At 38.1% G+C, this 23988-nt stretch overlaps 2 protein-coding genes across 13 annotated transcripts in view; one reads left to right on the top strand and one right to left on the bottom strand.

Moving 5' to 3' along the window:
- Positions 1–23988, bottom strand: part of CASK (calcium/calmodulin dependent serine protein kinase) — a 386525-nt gene that overhangs the window by 172657 nt on the left and 189880 nt on the right. For all 12 annotated transcript variants that reach the window (XM_061136699.1, XM_061136701.1, XM_061136702.1 and 9 more), the window contains exons 4-5: positions 23392–23469; positions 19117–19189 (exon numbers count right to left, since the gene is read on the bottom strand). In XM_061136699.1, coding sequence (XP_060992682.1) covers positions 19117–19189; positions 23392–23469 — 151 coding nt within the window. The remainder of the gene's footprint in view (positions 1–19116; positions 19190–23391; positions 23470–23988) is intronic.
- GPR82 (G protein-coupled receptor 82) lies at positions 2590–8473 on the top strand. Its single transcript, XM_061136712.1, has 3 exons — positions 2590–4007; positions 6424–6491; positions 6629–8473. The coding sequence occupies exon 3, from the start codon at positions 6663–6665 to the stop codon at positions 7671–7673; it is 1011 nt and encodes a 336-aa protein (XP_060992695.1). The 5' UTR covers positions 2590–4007; positions 6424–6491; positions 6629–6662; the 3' UTR covers positions 7674–8473.

Below are 23988 nucleotides of genomic sequence, written 5' to 3'. Positions count from 1 at the left end.
CCCTCACCCCACTCCCCCTTAAAGAAATAATTACCTTTTGAATGTGAAGTTCTAATGTGGACCACATAAGGCATGTCTTCCCTTACTGCACTCCAGCCTCCCAACGCCCTGAGCTTCTGCGTCATCAGAGACAGGGCTTTAAAGACCCACTGTTGCCATTTTAGAAGACACTAACTGGTAGGTCAAAATAACTGTCTAGTTTAAGCACAATGGTGCAGGTGTGACTGAGCTGTCTTGTGTCCTCAGGGTTCTGGCTCTGAGGCAAGTTGAAAAGGGACCCTGTCCTAATCCCAGTGATCCGCCAAGAAAGCTCTTATATACCCCTGCTGAATACAGCTCACTGTGGATTGTCAAACTGCACTGGAGCATGCCTGCCCTTTGAACATCTAACATCTCAAAAGCAGGGAACTTCATACATGGCAGGACTTACACTCTGGGGAATTACTCTAATACCTCAAGGAGTAAATCATAAGGGTCAGAGCAGAACACTGAGGAAGCCAGTATTTGGCAGAGGATATAGGAAGTAATTAGAATGGTTAGGCAAGAGCATTTAGACTTGGAAACAGAAGCAGAACTTTGAAGAAGAGAAGCATGGGAAAGATGAATGAGAACCAAAGAAAACTTTAGGTGACCTAAATGAGAAAAGTCCAAGGGGCCACTTTGACTCTTGACATTTCTGCCTAAGCTATATTTCTGGTAATTCTCTGACATCCACACCTTTTACCAATTGCATGCATACTGCCCAGTGTCTTAGAAAAATATAAATAAAAATTTCCTTCTGTTTCAATTCGGGAACTCAAAATCACTAAAATCATAAAGACTTTATACTGATATTGATGGAATAAAAATTAACTTAATGAAGTCCAAAGTTTTCCAAGAAAGAATAAAATTGGGCTTGAGTTCTCCCAGTCAATTCTGCTACCTCAGAGCCTAGAAACCCTGTCTATGAATAAAAGTATTGAAAACTTGACTCCAGTTTACTTACCCTTATTGACTCTAGAGAAAAACCAGTAATTGCCAAGGTAGAGGGTGAGGTTGGAAAAAAAAAAGCACAAAAAACCCAAACATGTGCCTTAAAGTAAATTTACTAGTTGTGCTGCCTTGGGCATGTTATACTTCTTCAGTGACCTCCACACACTACTGAAAACACAGCAGGAATGCCAATAAACATTTGTGAAATGAATTGCACTGTTTAAGAAAACTACAGAGCATTAAAAAAAATCAAAATAGAGGAAGAAAAGGTGAAAATTACACCTATCCAGGCATTCTTGCCAGATAAATTATGTCATCTGACTATCATTTTAAGCAGTACTTCTGACTCTTCCTTGGTTCAATGGTTGATTGCCATCTGTGGTAGCCAGCATCCAAGATGGCTCCCAAGAACCATCACCTCCTGATATTTATACCTCCCACACTGAATCACTGCTGGCTTTAGGCGACCAACAGAATACTGCAGAAGTGATGGTGTTGACTTTGGAAGCTAGATTTTTTTTAAAAAAGGCATTGAAACTATGGCCTTGTTCTCTTCAATTACTTGCTCTGTGAGGACAGATGGCTACACGACCTTGGGCAACTTATGTGACTTTTCTGAGGTTCAGTTTTCCTCAACTATAAAATGAAGATACTTATTTCATAGTATTTATTTCACAGAGTATTGTGAAGACTAAATAAGATATGCATGTAAAGCATTTAACAGGATGCCTGGCACATAACAGGCTTTCATTAAATGAGGCTAATACTAGTGGTGGTGGTGATAGAAGCTGAAGTAGCAACAATTGATTGGATGTGAGATGTGAAGGAAAGTTCATCCACCTCACTACAACTGGCACACATTCATTCCTTTTTATGGCCGAATAATATTCCATTTTAGCTTGAATAACTGAAGAAGTGATGGTGTCATCTAGCTGAGTTTGGGGTCAATGGAAGATAAGTTGTAGAGAGTAAGGACATTCTTCTTTCTTGGACCAAAGGTGCTTAACTCTCAAAAAGGTAATACTAAAATTATCTTTCGACCACTTATAAATAGGATTCCTTTTACATTTTTTCTTCTCTAAATTATTTCAAACTGTTTTCTAAAAATTTTATTTATTAATTGGTAGAAAATTGCTTTACAATTTTGCGTTGCTGTCTGCCATACAACAATGCAAATCAGTCTATATATATATCCCTTCTTTCCCTCTCTCTATCCTACCCTTCTAGGTCATCACAGAGTGCCAGGCTGGGCTCCCTGTGTTATTTAGCAACTTCCCACTATTTCACACATGATAGTGTATGTATGTCAAAACTACTTTCTTAATTTGTCCCACACTACCCCTCTGCGTCTACAAGTCCATTCTCTACTAGGTTCATCAGTACTTTTCTAGATCTCATATATATGTGTTAATATACGATACTTGTTTTTCTCTTTCTGATTTACTTCACTCTGTAAAAGAGCCTCTAGGTTCATCCACCTCACTACAACTGGCACACATTCATTCCTTTTTATGGCCGAATAATATTCCATTGTATAAATTTACCACAATTTCTTTATCCATTCATCTGTTGATGGACATCTAGACTATTTTTTGTTCTAGATAATTTCTTCCCGGAACACGAAAAATTGTTGAAATAAAAATGATAGGAATTCCTGAGGCCAGATTATTCTGCAATCAATGCCCATGTACCCCCAGATGAGTCACTGTTCTTAATTAAATGATGGCAAGCATTGCAAAGATGAATAACAGCAGAACAAAATTCAGACACTCAGGTAGTCCTCATTATTATTTTAAAGAGAAATATTAGCAAGCATTAGGGTGAATTCATCTAATCAACAAGAAATAAGATAAGCATGACGGGTTATGAGAAATGGCAAAGTATATTTCTTAATTTTAAATGAATATTGTTACAGATAACTGAAGTGCTTGAGACTGATGAAATCAGATTGCTGTTCCCATCCTCAGACTCCCACTTGTTTAATTATGGTACTTAGCATTTATTTAGTTAATAGTCAATAGACTGATGAAACAATCCTATACATCAAGTTGGTTTCACAGTTCTTTATATTGTAATATAACTATTGATTTTATTTGAGGCATATTTGGTCTTCAGTTCTGGCACTTTTCAGGCTTTCCCAAATTCATAATGAAATGCTCCAAAAAATGTACTGCTTTTAAATCTGAATGGAGGCAGCAGAGGACAATCTGAAGTAGAATGGGTTAGTCTACTGGGGAAATGGCAACCTATGCCAGTATTCTTGCTGGTATAATCCCATGGACAGAGGAGCCTGGTGGGCTACAGTCCATGGGGTCGCAAAGAGTTGGACATGACATAGCAACTGAGTGCACGCACACACACACACACACACACACACACACACACACACCCCAAGATGAGACCAAAACCTTTGAGTGTAGTCTGTGCTTACAGTGTACTGCTCTGGGCCTCACTTCTTTATCCCCCAGTTCTATGATATTTGATTCCAGTAACCCCCTACAAGTAAAACAACTTTGAATTCTGCTTCCCTTTATTCACAGTAAAGCTGAGTTGCAAATAAGCCACCCACAATGATTTTACAGATAAGTTTGTACCAATATTTTAGAGGATTACTATGGAATGGTTCCCTCTACCACTGTATTTTTATAAAAGTAACTAGTCACGGGGACTAAACCTTTGAACTTAACTTCGGCCAAGCATGCTAATGAAGCTAAGTGAGGTGTAACCGGTTCATGAAATAATAATAAGGAAGCACAGTATATATATTGTCCACCAACTTCCTCCCACTATAGAAATAGAGAAATGAGCTTTTTTTTTGAGAAGGTAGTTGCTACATTCACCATAACTATCGAATTTCTTCAATACTGTGTTTAATTTCCTTTCTTCCCACTGTAGTTGGTGTCATGCAAGAATCTATTCTCCCTGAGTAAAACTGAAAGATAATGGAAGACTGATGATCAGAGAATTATAAATCTGAAATTGAGCATCACCATCCTGAACAACAGAGCCTTGGCTGGCATAAACTACTGATACAGGTAAGACTGATCACTCAGTTTGAGCTTAAAAGTTAACTCTTTATATAAAAACTCTAACAGGATTAAAATGTTTACATTTTAAAACTGATCACTAAGAAAGGTCAGCATATTAATTATGTAGGTAACCGTTAGTAGCTAAAGTTAGAATTGTAGATGTCTTTCATTTGTCAAATTAGCAGAGGTACAATGTGTTACAGGACTGATTCAAGACAGGCATTCTGCTGAGTGGAACGCAGACTTGCACACATTTTCTAAAGAGCCATTCTGTATATATAACATGTGATTGTTATTTGATTTCTTAAGCCTTATGGTTTCTACATTTTAGAAAATAATTATCTAGCCGTTTTATAATCAAACTTTACTTTTAAAGGAGAGGTACATAGTAGATACAAGTTTGATGTTTGGCAAGCTAAAGATGGTCAACTAGTTGTTGTTTGTTATACTGAAGGTTCCTCTAGAATCTCAAGGTCATCCATCCGATAAAGCTAGCCTCTGTGAAGGTCTTTTTACCTCTCCTCTATTCTGAAGCATTTGCTAGGGTAAAATAGAAAAGCAAGGCAATGGTAATGAATAAGATGATGACAGATACTCTATGTGGTGGTCTAGTTTTTTTGTTTTTTAAAAAGAATACTATCCATTAATACAAAAGCACCACCTTTATAGATTTTAGTACACAATGCATTATCTATACAAGGCAGTAACTAGTGTTTTTCTTTAACATCATCACAAAAGGAAGTTTCATTCCTTGTGTAATATAAACAACCACTTTGATCAGATAATTTTTTTCCTTAAGAAATAAACTGGCTGATTTCACTCTCTGATTTTTAAATCAATTCCCATTTGCCAGGCTGTACTGGACTCAGATAAAAACTCACTCTGAAACATATGCACCATTTTCTAAATAAAAATTGCAAAGCAACAAAATAACATGATAGACACTGGTAGACATTAAGGGTCTTAGTATTTGAACCTAGAGATACTCAAGCTTTCAAGCCTTTGAGTGAAGATGGGTTTAAAAAGTAATTTCAAAATTACAGTGGTATATTTTGGGAAAAGACCCTACTTTTACAATCTAAGATGCAAAAAATATAATCTGATTCTGAAGAGGGGTAAAGAGTAAAATATCCCTGAGGGGCTAGGAGCATATAGGAATCTCAGAAGGCACCGTACAGCAAAAAAATTTTGTGGTTATCAAAAGAGAGAATGAGAAGAAAAAAACTGAGTATCCTTATTCTAGATTATAAAAGAGTGGAGAATGTGGTACTTAGAAATGTATGGTGAAAAATACGGAGAACTGAAGCACATTCTGAAAAGAGCTCATGGTTTTTATTTGACCAGAATCCAAAACCTTTTCTTATTTCCAACTACAAGAAAAATAAAGGAATGAGAAAAATATGAAAAGGAGTCTGTATGTGTACCTTTTGAAGCAAGAGACATTTAAAAACAAGACATTAAAAAGGCCAAATCATACCTGCATTTATACTGTGGTTAAAGTATCTTCTAAAAAACAAAAAACCAAAACACATTTCTCTGAAAAACCAAAGTACTAAGTTACACACAAAGACACATGAGGGCGCTCTAACCAACAAGCAATAGCAACTACAGTTTGATTCAGAATTTTAAACTAAATTTTTACTAAAGTATGATAGATGAGCATTAAATACCTGAAATAAGAAGTTACTGATGACATCCGGTAAGGACCCTGGTATCCTGGTGTCTATCCTTGGTCACTACATTTTTCTTCTGTTTAATTCAAGATCTTGCCTGAATGTTGATACAGAATTAAGTTTACTTTTGAAATATGAAAAGAGACTCTTTTAATAGTATTGGATTAGAGAGAAGCCCTTTAATTTAGCCATGAAAAGACACCATTTTTAAAAGTATTTATGGACAATTAAGGTGGTAATTTGGAGAAGGAAATGGCAACCCACTCCAGTATTCTTGCCTAGAGAATCCTGTGGACAGAGGGGCCTGGTGGGCAGCTGTCCATAGGGTCACACAGTCGGACACGACTGAAGTGACTTAGCATGCATGCATGCATTGGAAAAGGAAACGGCAGCCCACTCCAGTATTCTTGCCTGGAGACTCCCAGGGACAGAGAAGCCTGGTGGACTGCCATCTATGGGGCAGCAAAGAGTTGAACACGACTAAAGCAACTTAGCAGCAGCAGCAGCAGCAAGGTGGTAATCAAAAATTGGTCTTCTGTTAACATGACCACAAAATACTTTTGCAAGTTTCCTTTGGCCAGTAACTATTGCTTGCATGTGCCTTAAAATTCTAAAAATTACCTTCCTAGGCCAAAATCAATTGTCTTTTATAAACTACCTTAAAATCTAGTATAAGAATTACACATTTCTCTAGTATAAAAGAATAAATCTCAGGCATTTAACTATTTCTATCAAATTTTATTCTTTAGACAAAGGCACCATCCACAATAATCAACTTCCTGCTTTTATTTCAATCGGATAATCGTGATTAGAAAAGGTGAGAAGCCATCTATACTTTCCCTTTCCATCCACTATATTTATGTTACTATTTTATTTTAGCCAATGCTTAAAAAAACTACTCAGTTTAAATGCCATTTGTAATTTTAATATTAAATATCTGCAACTCTGTTCTAGCTCCTGTGGCAAAATTCAAGGAAATCTGATATAAATGAGTAACAACTCAACATGTATTCAACCATCCAAGATCTCTTACATGGCTTTACCGATCATTTATACCTTCCTTTGTATCATTGGTCTGTTTGGAAATTCTCTCTCCCAGTGGATATTTTTAACAAAAATAGCTAAGAAAACATCAACACACATCTACTTAGCACATCTTGTGACTGCAAACTTACTTGTGTGCACTGCCATGCCTTTCATGGGTATCTATTTCCTGAAAGGTTTTCAGTGGGAATATCATTCTCCACAATGCAGGGTGGTCAATTTTTTGGGAACTCTATCCATGCATGTAAGTATGTTTGTCAGCCTCTTAATTTTAAGCTGGATTGCCATAAGCCGCTATGCTACCTTAATGAAAAAGGATTCCACACAAGAGACCACTTCGTGCTACGAGAAAGTATTTTACGGCCACTTACTGAAAAAATTTCGCCAGCCCAACTTTGCCAGAAAACTATGTGTTTACATATGGATAGTTGTTCTAGGCATAATTATTCCAATTATTATATACTACTCGGTTGAAGAGGCTACAAAAGGGGAAGAGACGAAGTGCTATAATTTACAGATGGAACTAGGAGCTGAGATCTCTCAGACTGCAGGCCTCATTGGAACCACATTTATTGGGTTTTCATTTTTAGTTGTCCTAACATCATACTACTCTTTTGTCAACCATCTGAGAAAAATAAGGACTTGTACATCCATTACAGAGAAAGATCTGACTTACAGCTCTGTGAAAAGGCACCTTTTGGTCATTCAGATTCTACTAATAGTTTGCTTCCTTCCATACAGTATTTTTAAACCCATTTTTTTTGTTGTATACCAAAGAATGGAGTGTCAGCAACTGAATCACTTAATTGAAATAAAAAACATCCTCACCTGCCTTGCATCAGCCAGAAGCAGCACAGACCCCATTATATTTCTTTTTTTAGATAAAACATTCAAGAAGACACTATACAGTCTCTTTACAAAACCTGATGCACCCCATCTGCAACCCTCTGATTGATTTCTGAATGGAAAATACCACCAAACAGAAAAGTGTTCATATGACCCTACTGGGGCCCCTAAACGACGGGTTTAACAGGTCATAGCTTGGTTGATAATAGGCACTAAGAAAGCCTCTTTGGTTTTTAAAAACAAAATCAACCAACAAACAAACATAAAACTCACTTTATGGTTCTACTTAGAGTGAAAGTTGAGATGGCAGAGACTTACAGAGGCAAAAGACAAGTATACTGCAAGGAGGCCACCACATATGAAACCACCAGATGATTTTCTGTTTAAACTCAACCATGGATGCTTCTACGCAAAGCACAATAATTCAAAACTGGAGGATAAAGCAGCAAATGGTTTATGACTTTCCTACTTTCTAGTAATTAGACTACAAGGGTCCATGTATGGGTAATGTATTGTTGGTAACTTTTAAAATGAGTAAAAGAAAGAAGTGAATAAGAAATTTCCTCATTTAAGTTCTATCTAAGTGTATGAATAATGCACTGTAAAAAATCTAAGGTTTTATAAACACATTATTTATTTGGTATTATCTGGTCCATGATCCTGAGAGAAGCAATATTCATTGATTCCAGTATTTATTAAGTAGATGTTATTTATAAATACGCTTAAATATTTGGATTAGGCTTTGTCAAAATAATTGACAAAATGTCATTATATGGTCTTCACATTTTGTTGATTTTCCTCTGTATTCAATATAAATAATGTTATTAATGACAAACAGTATCTAGCATGTAAATGTGTTCAATTAATTTTTGTGAAATAAATGAATGAATGATAGGCAGTATAAAAGTATCACCATTGTGAGACTGGTCTCTGGAGTTAAGAGTGCCTAGATTCAATCCTAGTTCCAACTCTTATTTAGCTGGACAATCTTAAGGAAATCACCCTCTGTAAGTGTTAATTTCTTCATTTGTAGAACAGAAAAATGCTATGTAATTCATAGGTATTATTATTAAGCCAGATGATGTTACTACTATGAGTAGCTCTCATTTACTAAGCATGTGTGATATGCCAGGCACTCCGCTTACAGGTTTCACATCTATTATTTTAATCATCACAACCCTGATGTATGCCAATTAACTGATGAAAACACTGAAGTGCATAGTTAAATAAGTCATCTAAAATTTTCTCCAATATCTACCTAAATATTTAAAGAGTAAGCCTTTCTTTATGGTCATTTCTTTCTTAGATGTAATCTTATAAGACAAATGATGATGGCTATATTCTGTATTATATACAATATAATTAAAAATAAAAAAGAATGTGTGTTTATCTTCCTAAAGAGACCATAAGCAACTTCGGAGCTTTAATCTATTTCCTATTTCTGCTCCTATGGTACTTGCAATTGCTCGGATAAGAACCAAAAATAAACAGCTGAACAAAATTGAAGCTGAATAAACCTGAACTGTAACCTGCTACTCCATTAGACACTGCTTAAAGACTCATTTATTCCCTACATGGTAATTTCTTCAGTGCTCAAAAAGAAGTTTAAAGTTAGTTCAAAGGTAGTTCACATAGCACTCCTAAGCCTTTCATCTCATAGCATGTTTCATTCCAGAGTTTAAAATGTAGAAACAATTCACATTACACAGAAACAAATCTGTGTGATTTTCATTGAAAAAGAATAGAAAACAGTAAACAATTTTTCTCCTTTTTTTACTTCAGTGTTTAACTGAGAGAAGAAAATGTTCAGAGAAACATGTGAAAAAACACATGCTGGCTTCAAATATTTATAGTATACAACTATTCTTTTATAGCAGCAATCTTATTTCTGGCTGATTATTTTTAATTTGCAGAGACAAAGGAAGACCTGGGAACTCCAGGTGACTCCTTAAGTGTTGGCTGTAAACAAGGGTGTCTAATCTAGTAATTTTATAGACATGAGAATCACATATTAACTCAAAGTCAACCAAAAGACTTCCTAAGACACCCAGGTTTCTCCACAGTTACAGCAATACTTTCTTACATAAGTTTTAAAACCAAAACTCATTAGACTAAGAGGAATTGAGAAGCTGATCAATAGTTCTCATTTAACATAAGCAATGCTGTATCAAATCTTACCTCACGTAGGAGTTTTAAAAATATATGTAACTTCTGAAAATCACTATTAAAAAATCACTTTACACCACTATTTAAATAAAAGATACTACACCAAAGTAGAATTCTCTACATTAGAAAAAGGCAGAAAAGGAGACATGCAATTTCTCAAGTTACTCATTCTGGTAGAAAACTTCTGTTTTAATTCTCTGTACTGAGCTTATTAATCACCATGTTTATCTTTACACCATAGATGCTTTCATGAATAGGTGATTGCAAATTATGTTGAATTTTTTGTGTAATTGAGGAACTGACTATTTAATGTCATGGCAAATATTTTAAAGGAAGTATCACTTTCTAAAATTTATCCTAAATTTGAAGTGTGAATTTCAGGAAAGTGATGCTTTTAATGTGTCTGTAAGTTAACATCAAACACAATTTCAGAAACCCCAAATTTTGACTTAAAGATAGACAAGATTGTGTCTTAACAGGCATGACAAAGGTTTATTTCCCCCTTTATCCTTTCATATATACACTCCCATTAAGGCAACCTGCAAACTATTAATGAGGAACATGAACAGTTAAGACTAGAACAGCAAAATGAAGGATGGAGTACTCCTCCTGGAAGTGAGTTTCTATTCTTTGGGGGAGAACAGGAAGATGCTGGAGAAGGAAAAAACTTTCCTCTACTCCTGTAGGTTCTCCTGACTGGTTTCCTGACCTGAGATGGATTAACAGGAGAAAAAAAAAAAAACAACAAAATAAATTACATACCTAAGGGGAATATGGCCTCATATCCTCTGGAATATGAGGCTCAAGGACAAGCTGGGCAATTGGAACTTATGAGCCAACTGAGAGAAGGAGAAGAGGGTAGGGGTTGGGGACCTCAAAGGGGAGGAAGGCAATTCACATGGAGATGGAGAAACAAATGTTTGGGAAACAAATGCTTGCTACCAAGACTATGGGATGCAGAGGGGACTTTGGTCTCCCTAGCCTGCTGAGTTCCCCCACCACACCTAGCCCACATTCTCTGCAGACATCTCTAGTGCTAGTATTCTTCCTGGATCAGACCCTTTAAATTGTTTCAGGCGGTTAAGGGGGAGGTGAAAAGAAAGACTTCCTGAGTCTTTTGCTTCTTAAAAACAACCAGCCCCCAATAATCTTCAAGCCAAACAGACACATTATGGGGGTGGCAAGTTTTGCTCCCCTCCAATGTCAACCCTGCTCTGGTCTGGTTAAGGCTGGCTGCAGCCCACCTGGGGCTTTACAGCCTGCAGAGAGGGAGCTCTTATGAGCGAATATGCGAAGACAATCTGAGAGGGAATCTTGCTTGGCAAACCACAAACAGAGCACAGCAGACAGGCACTGGTAGTTTGCTAAGCATTGCAATCCTGCAACCTAATGCCAGGAGCCTTCTTTGCCTGCCCTGGGATTCGAAGTGAACTGATATCAGTGGCAAGAGTCACTACGGCTAGAAGGGTTTCATACCTGACAGTACAAATGCACTGGCTGTAAGGTACATGCTTGCTCCTGCTGGCTCAGAAGGGAACCAGCAGTGAAAGTACTCCCATCTACCGAGCAAAAGAAAGTTGGAGTTTTTGATTTTTTTTTTTGAAATGGGGGATGGGTGGAAAAAGAGAAGCAAGGTCATCTTAAGTTTATCTTGTATTTCTAAGTATTAAAAACCCCACGATCAAGCTGAACATGTACATTACGCTCGACAATCTTACAAAAGTAACAGAGAAGGTAAGCCTGCGTACTTATTATAATAAAGGACAGAATTAAGGAAACTCTCAATGTTCTATATAATATAAACACGAGGGACTTTTGGGGAGCTGTGGTAAGAGATGTAAGACAAATGTCAAGAGCGAGGGAGGAAGAAATACCGTAAGAAATCCACAATGCCACAGCAACTAGTGTGATGTGATGAACACCCATTTATAATGAAGTCTGGCCCTCGGCTGGTGAAAGGAGAACTGATACCAGAAGGTGGCCAGAGAGCAGCCGGGCGTGTTCACGGGTTAGTGAGGAAACCATTTAAAGGAAGCACACACAGAAATGCTTGGGTGGAGGTTCCTGGCTGAGCAGCTGTGAGATTTGGGGTTTTGCAGTTCTGAGAACTAAACCGGAGCCCCCAAACCTCCTGGGCACAGGCCCTATTCAGAATAGGAAGGGACTGTGTGTTTGTGTGTCGAGCAGTTTGCTCTCAAAGAAGCGGCTTAACTTCAACTTGGCTTATTAAAATCAGACGTCAGTAGGTCAGTAGTGCAGAAAGGTCTGAGGCTTGGTTTTCTCTCCCCGGTCAGGTGATGCTTTGTGAGGCATCTCTGGGAGACAGGAGAGACAATAAAACGGTGACTCTCATGGCTGAACAGAGCCAATGAAGGCCAGCAAGGAGCCAGGAGTTGCATTTACCTCAAAAACTGGACTATTTCTTTCTAAAGTACTTTTCACTTAGGGGTGAGAGGAAGAAAACACTGAAACATAATGAAAGTTTTCATATCCTTTCACGAGAAAAAAAAAACAGGAATAAAAGGAAAGGTGATAGAAAAAAGAAATTTTCATACATGCCCTATTTAATGCCTGTAGGGAGGCAAAGCATGAGAAATAGAATATTATGACTGTGGGCATCAACCAGGGGTGGCTTTTGTGCCTGAGGGGGCATTTAGAAATGTTGGGAGTCATTTTTGAGCGTCACATAGCAGGGAAATGCTCCTGGCATCTAGTGGGTCGAGGCTAGGCAGAGGTAGCAAAACAAAGGACAGCCCCCCACAACAAAGAACCTGGCCCCGAATGCATATGGCTGTTGGGAGATGCTGTACTATGAAGACACGTCTTCCCAAACTTGAGTTAGTCAGTTCAGTCGTGCAGTTTGTCTGACTCTTTGCGACCCCATGGACTGCAACACGTCAGGCTTCCCTGTCCATAACCAACTCCTGGAGCTTGCTCAAACTCATGTCCATTGTGTTGGTGATACCATCCAACCATCTCATCCTCTGTCGTTCCCTCCTCCTCCTGTCTTCAATCTTTCCCAGCATCAGGGTCTTTTCTAATGAGTCAGTTCTTTGCATGATGGCCAAAGTATTAGAGCTTCAGCTTCAGCATCAGTCCTTCCAATGAATATTCAGGACTAATTTCCTTTAGAATTGACTGGTTTGACCTCCTTGCAGTCCAAGGGACTCTCAAGAGTCTTCAAAGAATTATACAATTACATTTTACACAATTTCATATGAAACTGCTTCTTCAAAACAAACAGTTTCTATTACACATCACATGGCACCACAGACTCAAATGTAATCTGATAGAACCAAACATTTTTAGACTCAGGTATTCTGATTTCAAAAAGAAATGTCTACCAAGTAAAGAAAAAAGTATTATTAATATAATACTAGAATGTTTGAAACCCAATGCTTCTGGATCTATGCCAAGAACTTGGGGGGCGGGGAAGGAGGGAGGGAAGGAGAATGAGAACCAGAACAAGGGAGAAATTGAGAATATTCTTGGCTAGCTAAAAGAGATGATTAAATAATCTAAATTTTTCTCAAAGGAATGGACTGTTGCAATGGTCTTCTATTTTCTTTACTGAGTATAAAGGAAGAAGACTTTGACAAAAACTCACTATAGAAATCAAAATCTACATACAGAGGAAATCTATATCCAGACAAGTCACTGAATATCCACTATCTGAATGTGAAGAAAAGCTACTAGGTGCAAAATTTGTTATAATTAGCAAAAAGAGTAAGAACACATCCAGTGAAAGTTTAAATTATTAGCCATGGGAAATGTACTGTCATTAAAGTTGCATTATTATTAAAGATCACTACATTGGAAAACCTCTATAATAAGGTCCTGAATGAAACTACTTTGGGTTACCTAAGCTACTGAAATTATATTAGCAAATCCCGTGGACATAACCTTCAAATATACCTGGAATCTACTTTTGTTTTTATCACTTCCTTGCTACCACTCTGGCCCTGCCAGGCAGGACCATCTCCTGTTTCCCAAGTTCCACCCTGAAGCCCCTATTCAATCTATTAGAGCAACAAAGCAATGTAGTACTGTTACCGTGGAAAGTCTGTCTTTGTTCAAAACTCTTTGGTGAATCCTCAGATCTGTCAGAGTAAAGGTTAAAGATTCTCCTCCCTTCCTTTCCTCTCTAACCTCATCTACTATCCACTCTCCCCTTGGCCCACTTTGCTTCAACCATACTGGCCTCCTTGCTCTCGCTCAAACAGGCCACTTATGCTCCTGTCTTTCTTTTACCCAGAATCCTCCTCCTTTGGTGTCAGTTAGCCCACCCTCTCTCCTTGCCAAAGGTCAGCTGTTCAATGTGGCCTGCTTCATCACCCTATTTAATACTGCAACCCCTTCTCCAGTAGTCCTCATCCCTATGGCTGCTCTTTTTTTTTTTCTTCCCTGTAGTCCTTTTCATCTCTCTAACCTACTATACAGTTGACTTATTTATGCTCAGTGATCAGTGTCTGTCTCCCTGAACTAGAAAGTCAACTCCACAGGGTCAGTGATTTGGTTTGTTTTGTTCGATGATGTAGTTCTGGTTCCTAGGATAGTGCCAGACACAGAGTAGGCACTAGATATGTATTTTTGGATGGATGTCTTAAGAAAAAAAAACCCAATCCCAATTTACCAATTAGCTAAATGTGAGCACTATAGTTAACAAGCGAAATGTATAGATTTCAGGTACTGAAATACAAAGAATATCAATAATGATGTGTGCTCTGTGTTGAGTCTGCTTCCCAATTCAACAATGGTGCCTTTTCTGGTGGTTTCTTATTAACTTGCAGTTTGAGAATCACTTCTCTCTTCCCTTCCTTAGAATGTTTCTGGATGTGTGTGTGTGCCTGCTAAATTGCTTCAGTTGTGTCCGACTCTGCAACCCTATGGACTGCAGCCTGTCAGGCTCCTCTGTCCATGGGATTCTCCAGGCAAGAATAGTGCAGTGAGTTGCCGTGCCCTCCTCCAGGGAATCTTCCTGACCCAGGGATCAAATCTGTGTCTCTTGAATTGGCAGTGAGATTCTTTACTACCATTGCCACCTGGGAAGTTCATGTTTCTGGATGTTTCCTCAAAATTATTTGGCATGTGCCTTAGATATAATAAATTTACTAAAATTTATTACAGTAACTTTGAGCCTTTGCCTACGCTATTCCTGTTGCTTGAAATGTCCTCTCATCCTGTTGTAACTCTCCCATGACTCAAGAGTAGGCTAAAATGAAACTCTTTCTGTGAAGTTCTATGACTCTGTCTTTTAATATTTCCCACCCCATACCTTGGATGATAATTATTTGTTTTGCCTATCTGTGAAGATGGCCATGAACAAGTTCTCCTATCCTTGTGCACATATGTTGCTTCTCTAACTAAAAGGTGCAAACTGTTTATCCTCCTTTTGAATCCAGGCTGCTCTTGTGACATTTTGACTAACAGAAGGCAGAAGACATGACATGGTGCCCATTCTAGGCTGAGGCTTCATTTTTGCTCCTTTGGTGCCATGAGACACTGTCCTGCTAGAAAGGGAGGCGGTGAAGAGGGGAGAGAGGGAGAGAGAGAGAGAGAGGTTCTGAATGAGAGACTGCGAAGAGGGCCCAGCCAGCTTCCAGCTGTTCTATTCACTTCTGCTGAGATGTCAGAAAAGTGAGTGAAGCCTTTGTGGATACTAGCCATGCCACCTTAGCCAACAGCCTGTGAGACAAAATTGAGCAGTCCTCCTCAAGCTTTGTCAACTGCAGAACTGACAGCAAATAAATCAGCAAATAAATGGTGATTGCTGTAAGTCACTGTGTGTTGATCTGCAGCAGTTGGTAACAGATATACTATCTCATCTGTCTACTGAGACCATAATGCCTTTAGGGCTCTAGACATAGTATACTGTGTGAAGTAGGTACTTGGATATTTGTTGAATAAATCAATCAGAATGTAAATGAGAAGCTGAAGCACAGTATTCAAACATAACTACTTAGATATTGTATTTGGTTTTGTATTGTCATTATACAAAATACCATGGCCAACCAAAAAGCTGACTGACTATATTATTGAAAGTATTACAGTAGAGTGTGTTGTCCATCATTATTTCTCATATGATGCTGATATAATTACCTCTCAAGAACAGAATTCAAAATAAAATTGCTTCTAACAAGTCAGTAACAGAATCCCAAACAATCTGGTTTAAAAAGTGGGCAGAGGATCTGAACAGACATTTTCCCAAATAAGACAGATGGCCAACAAGTACACGAAAAGATGCTCGACATCACTAATCATCAGGAAAATGCAAATCCCACAAATGAGAGATCACCTCCTAACCTGTTAGAATAACTATCATCAAAAAGTGTTGATGAAGATGTAGAAAGAAAGGGAACCCTCATACACTATTGGTGGAAATGTAAATTGGTGCAGTCATTCTAGAAAACAGTATGGAGGTTCCTCAAAAAACTAAAAATAGAACTACCATATGGGGGCTTCCTTGATAGCTCAGTTGGTAAAGAATCTATCTGCAATCCAGGAGACCCCAGTTCAATTCCTGGGTTGGGAAGATCCACTGGAGAAGGGATAGGCTACCCACTCCACTATTCTTGGGTTTCCCTTGTGGCTCAGCTGGTAAAGAATCTGCCTGCAATGTGGGAGATCTGGGTTTGAACTCTGGGTTGGGAAGATCCTCTGGAGAAGGGAAAGGCTACCCACTCCAGTATTCTGGCCTAGAGAATTCCATAGACTGTGTAGTCCATGGGGTCGCAAAGAGTTGGACACGACTGAGCGACTTTCACTTTTAACAAGAACTACCAAATGATTGAGCAATTTGACTTCTGAGTACTTATCTGAAGAAAACAAAAACACTACTTTAAAAAGATGTATGCACCCCCATGTTACTGCAGCGTTATTTACATTAGCCAAGATAGAAACAACCTAAGTGTCCATTGACAGGTAAATGAACAAAGATATAGTGTGTGTGAGTGTATATATGTATATACTTACACACACACAACAGAATACTACTCAGTCATAAAAAAGAATGAACTCTTGCCATTGTGACAAAGTGGATGGACCTTGATGGTATTATGTTGAGTAAGTCTGATAGAGACAGACAAATAAGATTTCAGTCATACACTGAATCTCAAAATCAGAATAAATGAACAAACAAAACAAAAACTCACAGACAGAGACCAGAATGGTGGTTGCCAGAGAGAAAGAGGGTTGGAGGGACAAAGTGGGTGACGGGGGTAACTGGTACAGACTTCCAATCACAAAAATAAATAAGTCATGAGATGTAATGTACAGCCTGGTGACTAGTCAATATTATTATATTGTACATTTGCATGGTGACAGAGTAACTAGATTTACTGTGGTGATCATGTCACAATATATACATATATCATGTTGTATACCTGAAACTAATATAATGCTAAACGTTGGCATCCCACTCCATTATTCTTGCCTGGAAAATCCCATGGATGGAGGAGCCTGGTAGGCTAGAGTCTATGGGGTCGCAAAGAGTTGGACACGACTTGAGTGACTTCACTTTCACTCACTTTAAACGTTAACTATATCTCAGTTTAAAAAAATTGCCTTTTGAGCAACAGTCTTTAACACAATGCTACTACATGAACTCAGAATTTGTTTTCCATATTTTAAAAAATTGTATTTATTTATTTTTGGCTGTGCGGGGTCTTCGTTGCTGCGCAGGCTGTTCTCCAGTCGCAGTGTGCGGGTGTCTCACGGCGGTGGCCTCTCTCATTGTGGAGCACGGGCTCTGGGGCGGATGGGCTTCAGCAGCTGCAGCAAGTGGGCTCCGGAGCACAGGCTCAGTAATTATGGTGCATGGGCTTAGTTGTGTGGTGCATGGGCTTATTTGTATGGTGCATGGGCTCAGTAGTTGCAGCATGTGGGATCTTCCTGGACAGGGATAGAACCATGCCTCCTAAATTGGCAGGTGGATTCTTTACCACTGAGCTAACACGGAAGCCCCCTGTTTTACATATTTTAACTTTTCAAACGATCTGTTTTGGGGGGCCTTACTGCGTGGTATGCAGAATCCTAGCTCTCCAGCCAGGTATCAAACCCACGCCCTCTGCAGTGGAAGTGTGGAGTCTGAACTACTGGACCACCAGGGAACTCCTGCAGATTGTCATTTATGGAGATATAGTTCATGCTGTATATATGCATTTTATTCTATTAATTAAATGCAAAAGAATAATACGGCACATTGCAATCACTGACCATTCCCCATCCCCCTTATCTTTCTATACTCCCTCTCTTTGTTTGCATAACTGAAGAATACTTGCTTATAAAAGTGCTATGTATCCACCGAGTTGTTTAAAATGTTGAGTGGAGATAATAACAATATCGCTTTCCTATCACCGCATTTGAAAAGAATAAGATATTTTACAACTAATTTACACTAATGTGTATTTTTTACATTTCTCCAATGATTTTTCATTGCTATTATAACATTCCACTAGATTGATTTGGAATTGCTCATGCTTTCCCTCAGCTTTTAACCACCAGAATTTCAGCTAAAATTTCTCAGATGTTATAGAAAATTTAATTAAATTCTACTTAATTTTCTTTACCATTAAAATCCACTGAAGAAGCCTGGCCTTTGATAATATTTCTTGAGAGAAGAAGAGCACTGTACCTATGGATGCTATAGGTTAGAGAGAAACCAGTGACAAAATAGGAGCATGTGAAAGTGGACAACAGGGCCAGAGAGATCGCAGGGGCTCTTAGCGACTCAAGGCCTTGAAAAGGGGTAGGCATGAGGAGGAGGGCCATGTCTTCCTTTCTTTCATGCTTCCATGTTCTGCCTGACACCATAATGAGCCAGGAACTGACAGTTCTCATGAATTGATACTGGGATCAAACAGGCATAAAGACTGAATAATGGTAATATTCATATTCCTAAGGGTACAAACTGTATTATAATTTATGACTTCAGACTATGTTTCAAAACTCTCTGCAAAGAAAATAAAATGCTGACTGTTCTACATTGCAACATTACAGAAATGTTAAGTGTGATGAACTATTCCTATATCAACCAAATCCTCATTTTCCCCTCAATTAACTTAGTGCAGGATATTGTTTGTTCTTCCTATTTACTGGATTTTCACACTTCTCTTATACACACACACAATGGCAAAGAAAGAATAAGGGAATTTTAGAATGCATGTAAATTTTAATAAAAATAAGGAAATGGAAATGATAAAAAATTGCTCCTATTAAGAATTACTACAACTCTCCAAATATAAACCAGTTCAACAAATTTTTATTTGTAAGTAAAATTAACTTTAAGATGTTCTTCATAAAAACATTAGAGAAAAATTTCTCATTACTATCATTGCTATAAGTCAGTTTCTATTCACAAATATTAGTTAGTAATAAAAATGACTTACCTTCACATCCCTGTGAATTATGTTATTATCGTGACAATAGCGTAGAGCTTCCAGTATCTGTCTCATGTAATGACTGTAGAAAAACAAAAGAAATCTAGAACTGTAAAAAAATCTTTTATTTTTAAAACTTAATATACATTGTCCCTAGTTTGTAACTCCCACCTTCATACTCACTGCCCACAGACACTTTTCATTTGAGTAGACAAGATTGGTGGAATGCACAGCTTAGTAATGAAAAAGTTGGCGGACGCATAAGGTTATGAGCTTTATGAAGAAATAATGTGTTCTACATTTTCTAAGATATCTAAGTCAAAGGAATTTTCACACATTCACACAACTGTAAAATAGCTCTGCAAACTAAAAGTTCAACCTTAAAATATGACAAAAATAAATAACAGTTCTCTGACACTCAGTTAATTTTACTTAGTTACTCTGGATTGCTATGAAGTGAGCAGTGCTCAGAAGTACACAAAGAATTCTAACTCAAGGGGTAGGAGCCTTTCATCTGCCAGCAGAGGCTGGTTAGCTGTCTTATTCCCATTTAGCTCTAAGAACAAACAAGAGAGAACCCCCTTATGCCTACAATTTCTTTTTGCAACATAATCAAGTATTAGATGGGGCATCCCTGAACAAAGCAGATTCCTTCTGGGCTGAAGTCCTAGGAAAATCAAACTCCTCACAAGGCCAGCAGAGTCCACTGAGGCTCTGCACTGGGCTCAGGAGAAGAACAGAGGAGGAGTGAGCATTTAAAAGTGCTAACAGGGTCAACTAGCCACTGGGTGTGACAAGAGCAGTTCATTCAGTATTACTTGAGAACTTACTTCAATTTCCTTCTCTCAGTTCTAAAGTTCTTCTGTAATCCTACTGTTTCTCTTTTTCTTTCAGGGTCTTTTTCATCTTCTCTTCCTCTGAATTTTATTCCCTACATACCTGTCATTTACTTCCTACTATCTTCCTTTCTCATTGTCCCCCCTTTCCTTCCCAACCAGCCATGACACAGAAATGCAATATACTTAGCATTATTTACTGGTTAGTATTTATTTAATTTTGTTTTTTTCTATCCGGATCTTTCATTCTCCAAACTTTAAAATAAAGGCTGAAGAAAGCTTATCTCTGGAATTCCCTTAACAGAATGTCCCTGGCTAAGGACTGCTTATCATAAACAGAACCTAGGATCCCTGAGGCATCATTGGCTTCATGGAGGATGGCGTGTAAGCTATACCACTCTCCAATGGAGATGCTTCATAGTTGAAACGCTCCCCTCCATGTGTGGAATCTCACAGACCTCATGTAGAGACCTCATCTATTCTGGGCCAGCGGTGCTTTTTTGATGCAGGAAGAAGTGAAGAACTTCCCTGAAAAGGCCCAGATCTCTCTCAGCTTCAGCTGGGTCTTTTGATTGGCTGTATCCTTACAATTGTTCAGTAAAGCCTGGTGCTAGGGAAGAATATCTCTCTGATTTGTGAGAGTTTGATTTGATAATCTGATCCTGTGTGTTAGTTTACTCCACAACTCACCACCTCTGAAAAACAGAGGTAGTCAGTAATTGGGTTGTAAGGACTGAACACAGTTTTCTTTCATGTCACACTTTGCTACTCCTCTTGAAGATCAGCCAGCTGGAGAAAAAAAACACTATCAGTATGATTACTTGGTGTCTGAGTTTTCTTTAACTTGGTCTCACTAGAACAAATGATATAAGCTGCATTTCCCAACAATGGAGCATAGGATCAGAGAGAAGGAAGGTAGAAGTCATCTGGTTGAACGCTCTAAACCAAAGGAAGGATCTATGTGCCCTTGGTTACATGGTCACTGGTACTCTGCAATAGGGGACATACCTAATCATACTTTCTGAGGTCCCTCCCTATTGTCATTTTTAGGAAGGGTTTTAATAAATTTTGCCAAATTTCTCTCTTTGCAGTGTCATTTATTGATCCCAATATTACTCTTTTCTTTGGTCCATTCTGGTAAGTTCCTTTCATAAAAATCACCATTTTAACAGCAATACAGGTAGATTTTTAAAATGAACAGACTTTCATCTTGATGTACATAAACATCTAACTTTCCTATAAATCTCAAGATTGTGAGAGACCTCCAGTCATTTCACTCTATGACATCATCTCTACAACACTGGTATTCTTCATGTTCTAACACCTAGCACAGTGGCAGAGACAGGCTCAAAGCTAAAGAAAAGTAATAGGAATGAGTAGTTCAGTTCAGTCGCTCAGCTGTGTCCGACTCTTTGTGACCCCATGGACTGCAGTATGTCAGGCCTCCTTGTCCATCACCAACTCCCAGAGTTTACTCAAACTCATGTCCATTGAGTTGGTGATGCCATACAAGCATCTCATCCTATGTAGTCCCCTTCTCCTCCCACCTTCAATCTTTCCCAGCATCAGGGTCTTTTCAAATGAGTCAGTTCTTCACATCAGATGGCCAAAGTATTGGAGTTTCAGTTTCAGCATCGATCCTTCCAATGAATATTCAGGACTGATTTCCTTTAGGATGGACTGGTTGGATCTCCTTGCAGTCCAAGGGACTCTCAAGAGTCTTTTCCAATACCACAGTTCAAAAGCATCAATTCCTCGGCACTCTTTATAGTCCATATAAACTTGGCTTTCTTTATAGTTAACTCTCACATCCAAACATGACTACTGGAAAAACCTTAGCTTTGATTAGACCGACTTTGTTGGCAAAGTAATGGATAAGTATGGAATAGAGTAAAAGCAGTAGTGGTTTAACATCAACTCCGACAGCTTATCTGCCAGGTATTCCAGTGTCTTTGTGGTTCAAAAAGGAAAAAGTCATCTTCCTCGATCAAGTTTCACTGTTTTATAAAATCAACATCCAGAATTTTTAGTTTTCCCTATTTGATGCTGCTGTTGAAAGATAACAATACGGAAAAATACAAAACTCTAATTCTTGAAGAAATAAATATGAATAATGCTATGCAAAATCTGAGGGTTTCACTTAGTAGAAGAAAGAGGCATACCATTATGCCATAAGAAAAATCAAGATAGCATTGATTATTAAAGAATGTTTTTTAATTCTAAAATGCAATACAAAATAAAAACTTTTAATTGTGGTAAGAATACAAAAGCAAAATGGGACTAAAAAAAAGAAAACCCTAGAATACACTTTTAGTGAACATGGCACAAAATAAAAAAGGATATTTGGCCTCAGTTCTACCATGAATAAATCAGGAATTAAAAGAAGGAACTAAAGCTAATATATATAAACTCTCATTTGCTTCCTCCCCCTAGCTCCAGGAGTAGAAAACAGCAGCTACCTAAAATTTAGTATATTCTTCATCTTGTGTTATAGTTACGGCTGCTCCACCTCCTGAAATGGGGGCCCTTGCTGCTCAGTCAGGAGAAAACTGTGCAAAGAATTTGAAGAAAGTCAAGTCACTCCGAGCTTAGAGTTGCATGGGGGTAGTAGTCTCTAAGCTGTTTTCAGCCATATCTGTCCATTGTACCATAATTATAGAAAGAATGGTAGGAGAGAGAATGTTATAATCATTTAATGGTAACTGTTTCCCAAATGGTAGAAAGTTTTAATAAATCCCTATAGGTTTGAACCCTTTAACATAACATGGTTAGTGACTAAAGAGGGTTGCTGTAACCCGTATATTAAAAAGGCAACTTATTGGAGCGGGTATTTATGGTATGATTGAGAGTCACCAAAGCAGAAAGATGTACTTCTCCAAATCTATAGGCAAGTGACCCAGTGCATGGCTCCTGTGATTTTTCATATTAAATCCTTATTTTGAGTAGGAACTCCTCCACTTGGAACAATGATGACTACAGTGATTGATTGGGAGATCCAATATATTCAGCAGAAAAACTGTGCTGTTATTTCTGTTGTTCTGCTGTTCCGTGCTCTTTCTCAGATTAACTGGTCACAATACAATCTGCTATCACTAAAAGGCAAACTGAAGAACTAAGGAGGCACATCTGCTAAAAAGCAAAAATCAAAAACACACAAAAAAAACCCCAAGTTTCCTTCTACATAGTTCCTGACCTATCAAATTCCTCCTTGTATAAAAGTCGTCAGAAATGGAAAAGACATCAGCGGTGACGTTAAATTCTAAATCCATATAAATAAATTCACTGTTTAATATTTTGCACTTCTGGTCACTCTTTGGTTCCACTAAGGCACATTAAGAGATGCTCCTTTCCTGCTTGTCATTCAAAGAGCAGGACGCTTCATGTGATTTCCTTGTCATCTCCCTTTTACTTCTACCTTTACTTTGGGAAGTTGATACAAATTACATACCTGGCGACAGCTTCACTGTATACGAAACCAGCATCAGCTCGTTTTACGATTTCAAAACACAGATCTGCTCCATCCATACTGTAGAGAGATGTGAAAAAGAATATAAGGAAAGAGAAAATTTCAGGAAGAAAACATTGAAAGTGAATACACTGTAAGTAAGTTTTTAGTTGACTTACAGCTAAATATTATAATAAATTATTTAAATCTCCTTCTTCTGATGAAAAAGATACCAATTATAAAGGACATTATAACCATCTTAACATTGAAATCACTGCAAACAGTGACTGCATCCATGAAATTAAAAGACACTTGTTCCTTGGAAGGAAAGCTATGACAAACCTAGACAGTGTATTAAAAAGCAGAGACATCACTTTGCCAACAAAGGTCCATCTAGTCAAAACTATGGTTTTTCCAGTAGTCAGGTACGGATGTTACAGTTGGACCATAAAGAAGACTGAGTGCTGAAGAATTGGTGCTTTCGAACTGTGGTGCTAGGGAAGACTCTTGAGAGTCCCTTGGACAGCAAGGAGATCAAACCAGTCCATCCTAAAGGAAATCAACCCTGAATATCCATTGGAAGTACTGATGCTGAAGCTG

The sequence above is a fragment of the Dama dama genome, chromosome X (genome assembly GCF_033118175.1).
Source record: "Dama dama isolate Ldn47 chromosome X, ASM3311817v1, whole genome shotgun sequence".
Classification (NCBI taxonomy): domain Eukaryota; kingdom Metazoa; phylum Chordata; class Mammalia; order Artiodactyla; family Cervidae; genus Dama; species Dama dama.
This window is presented reverse-complemented; position numbering and strand designations above follow the sequence as displayed.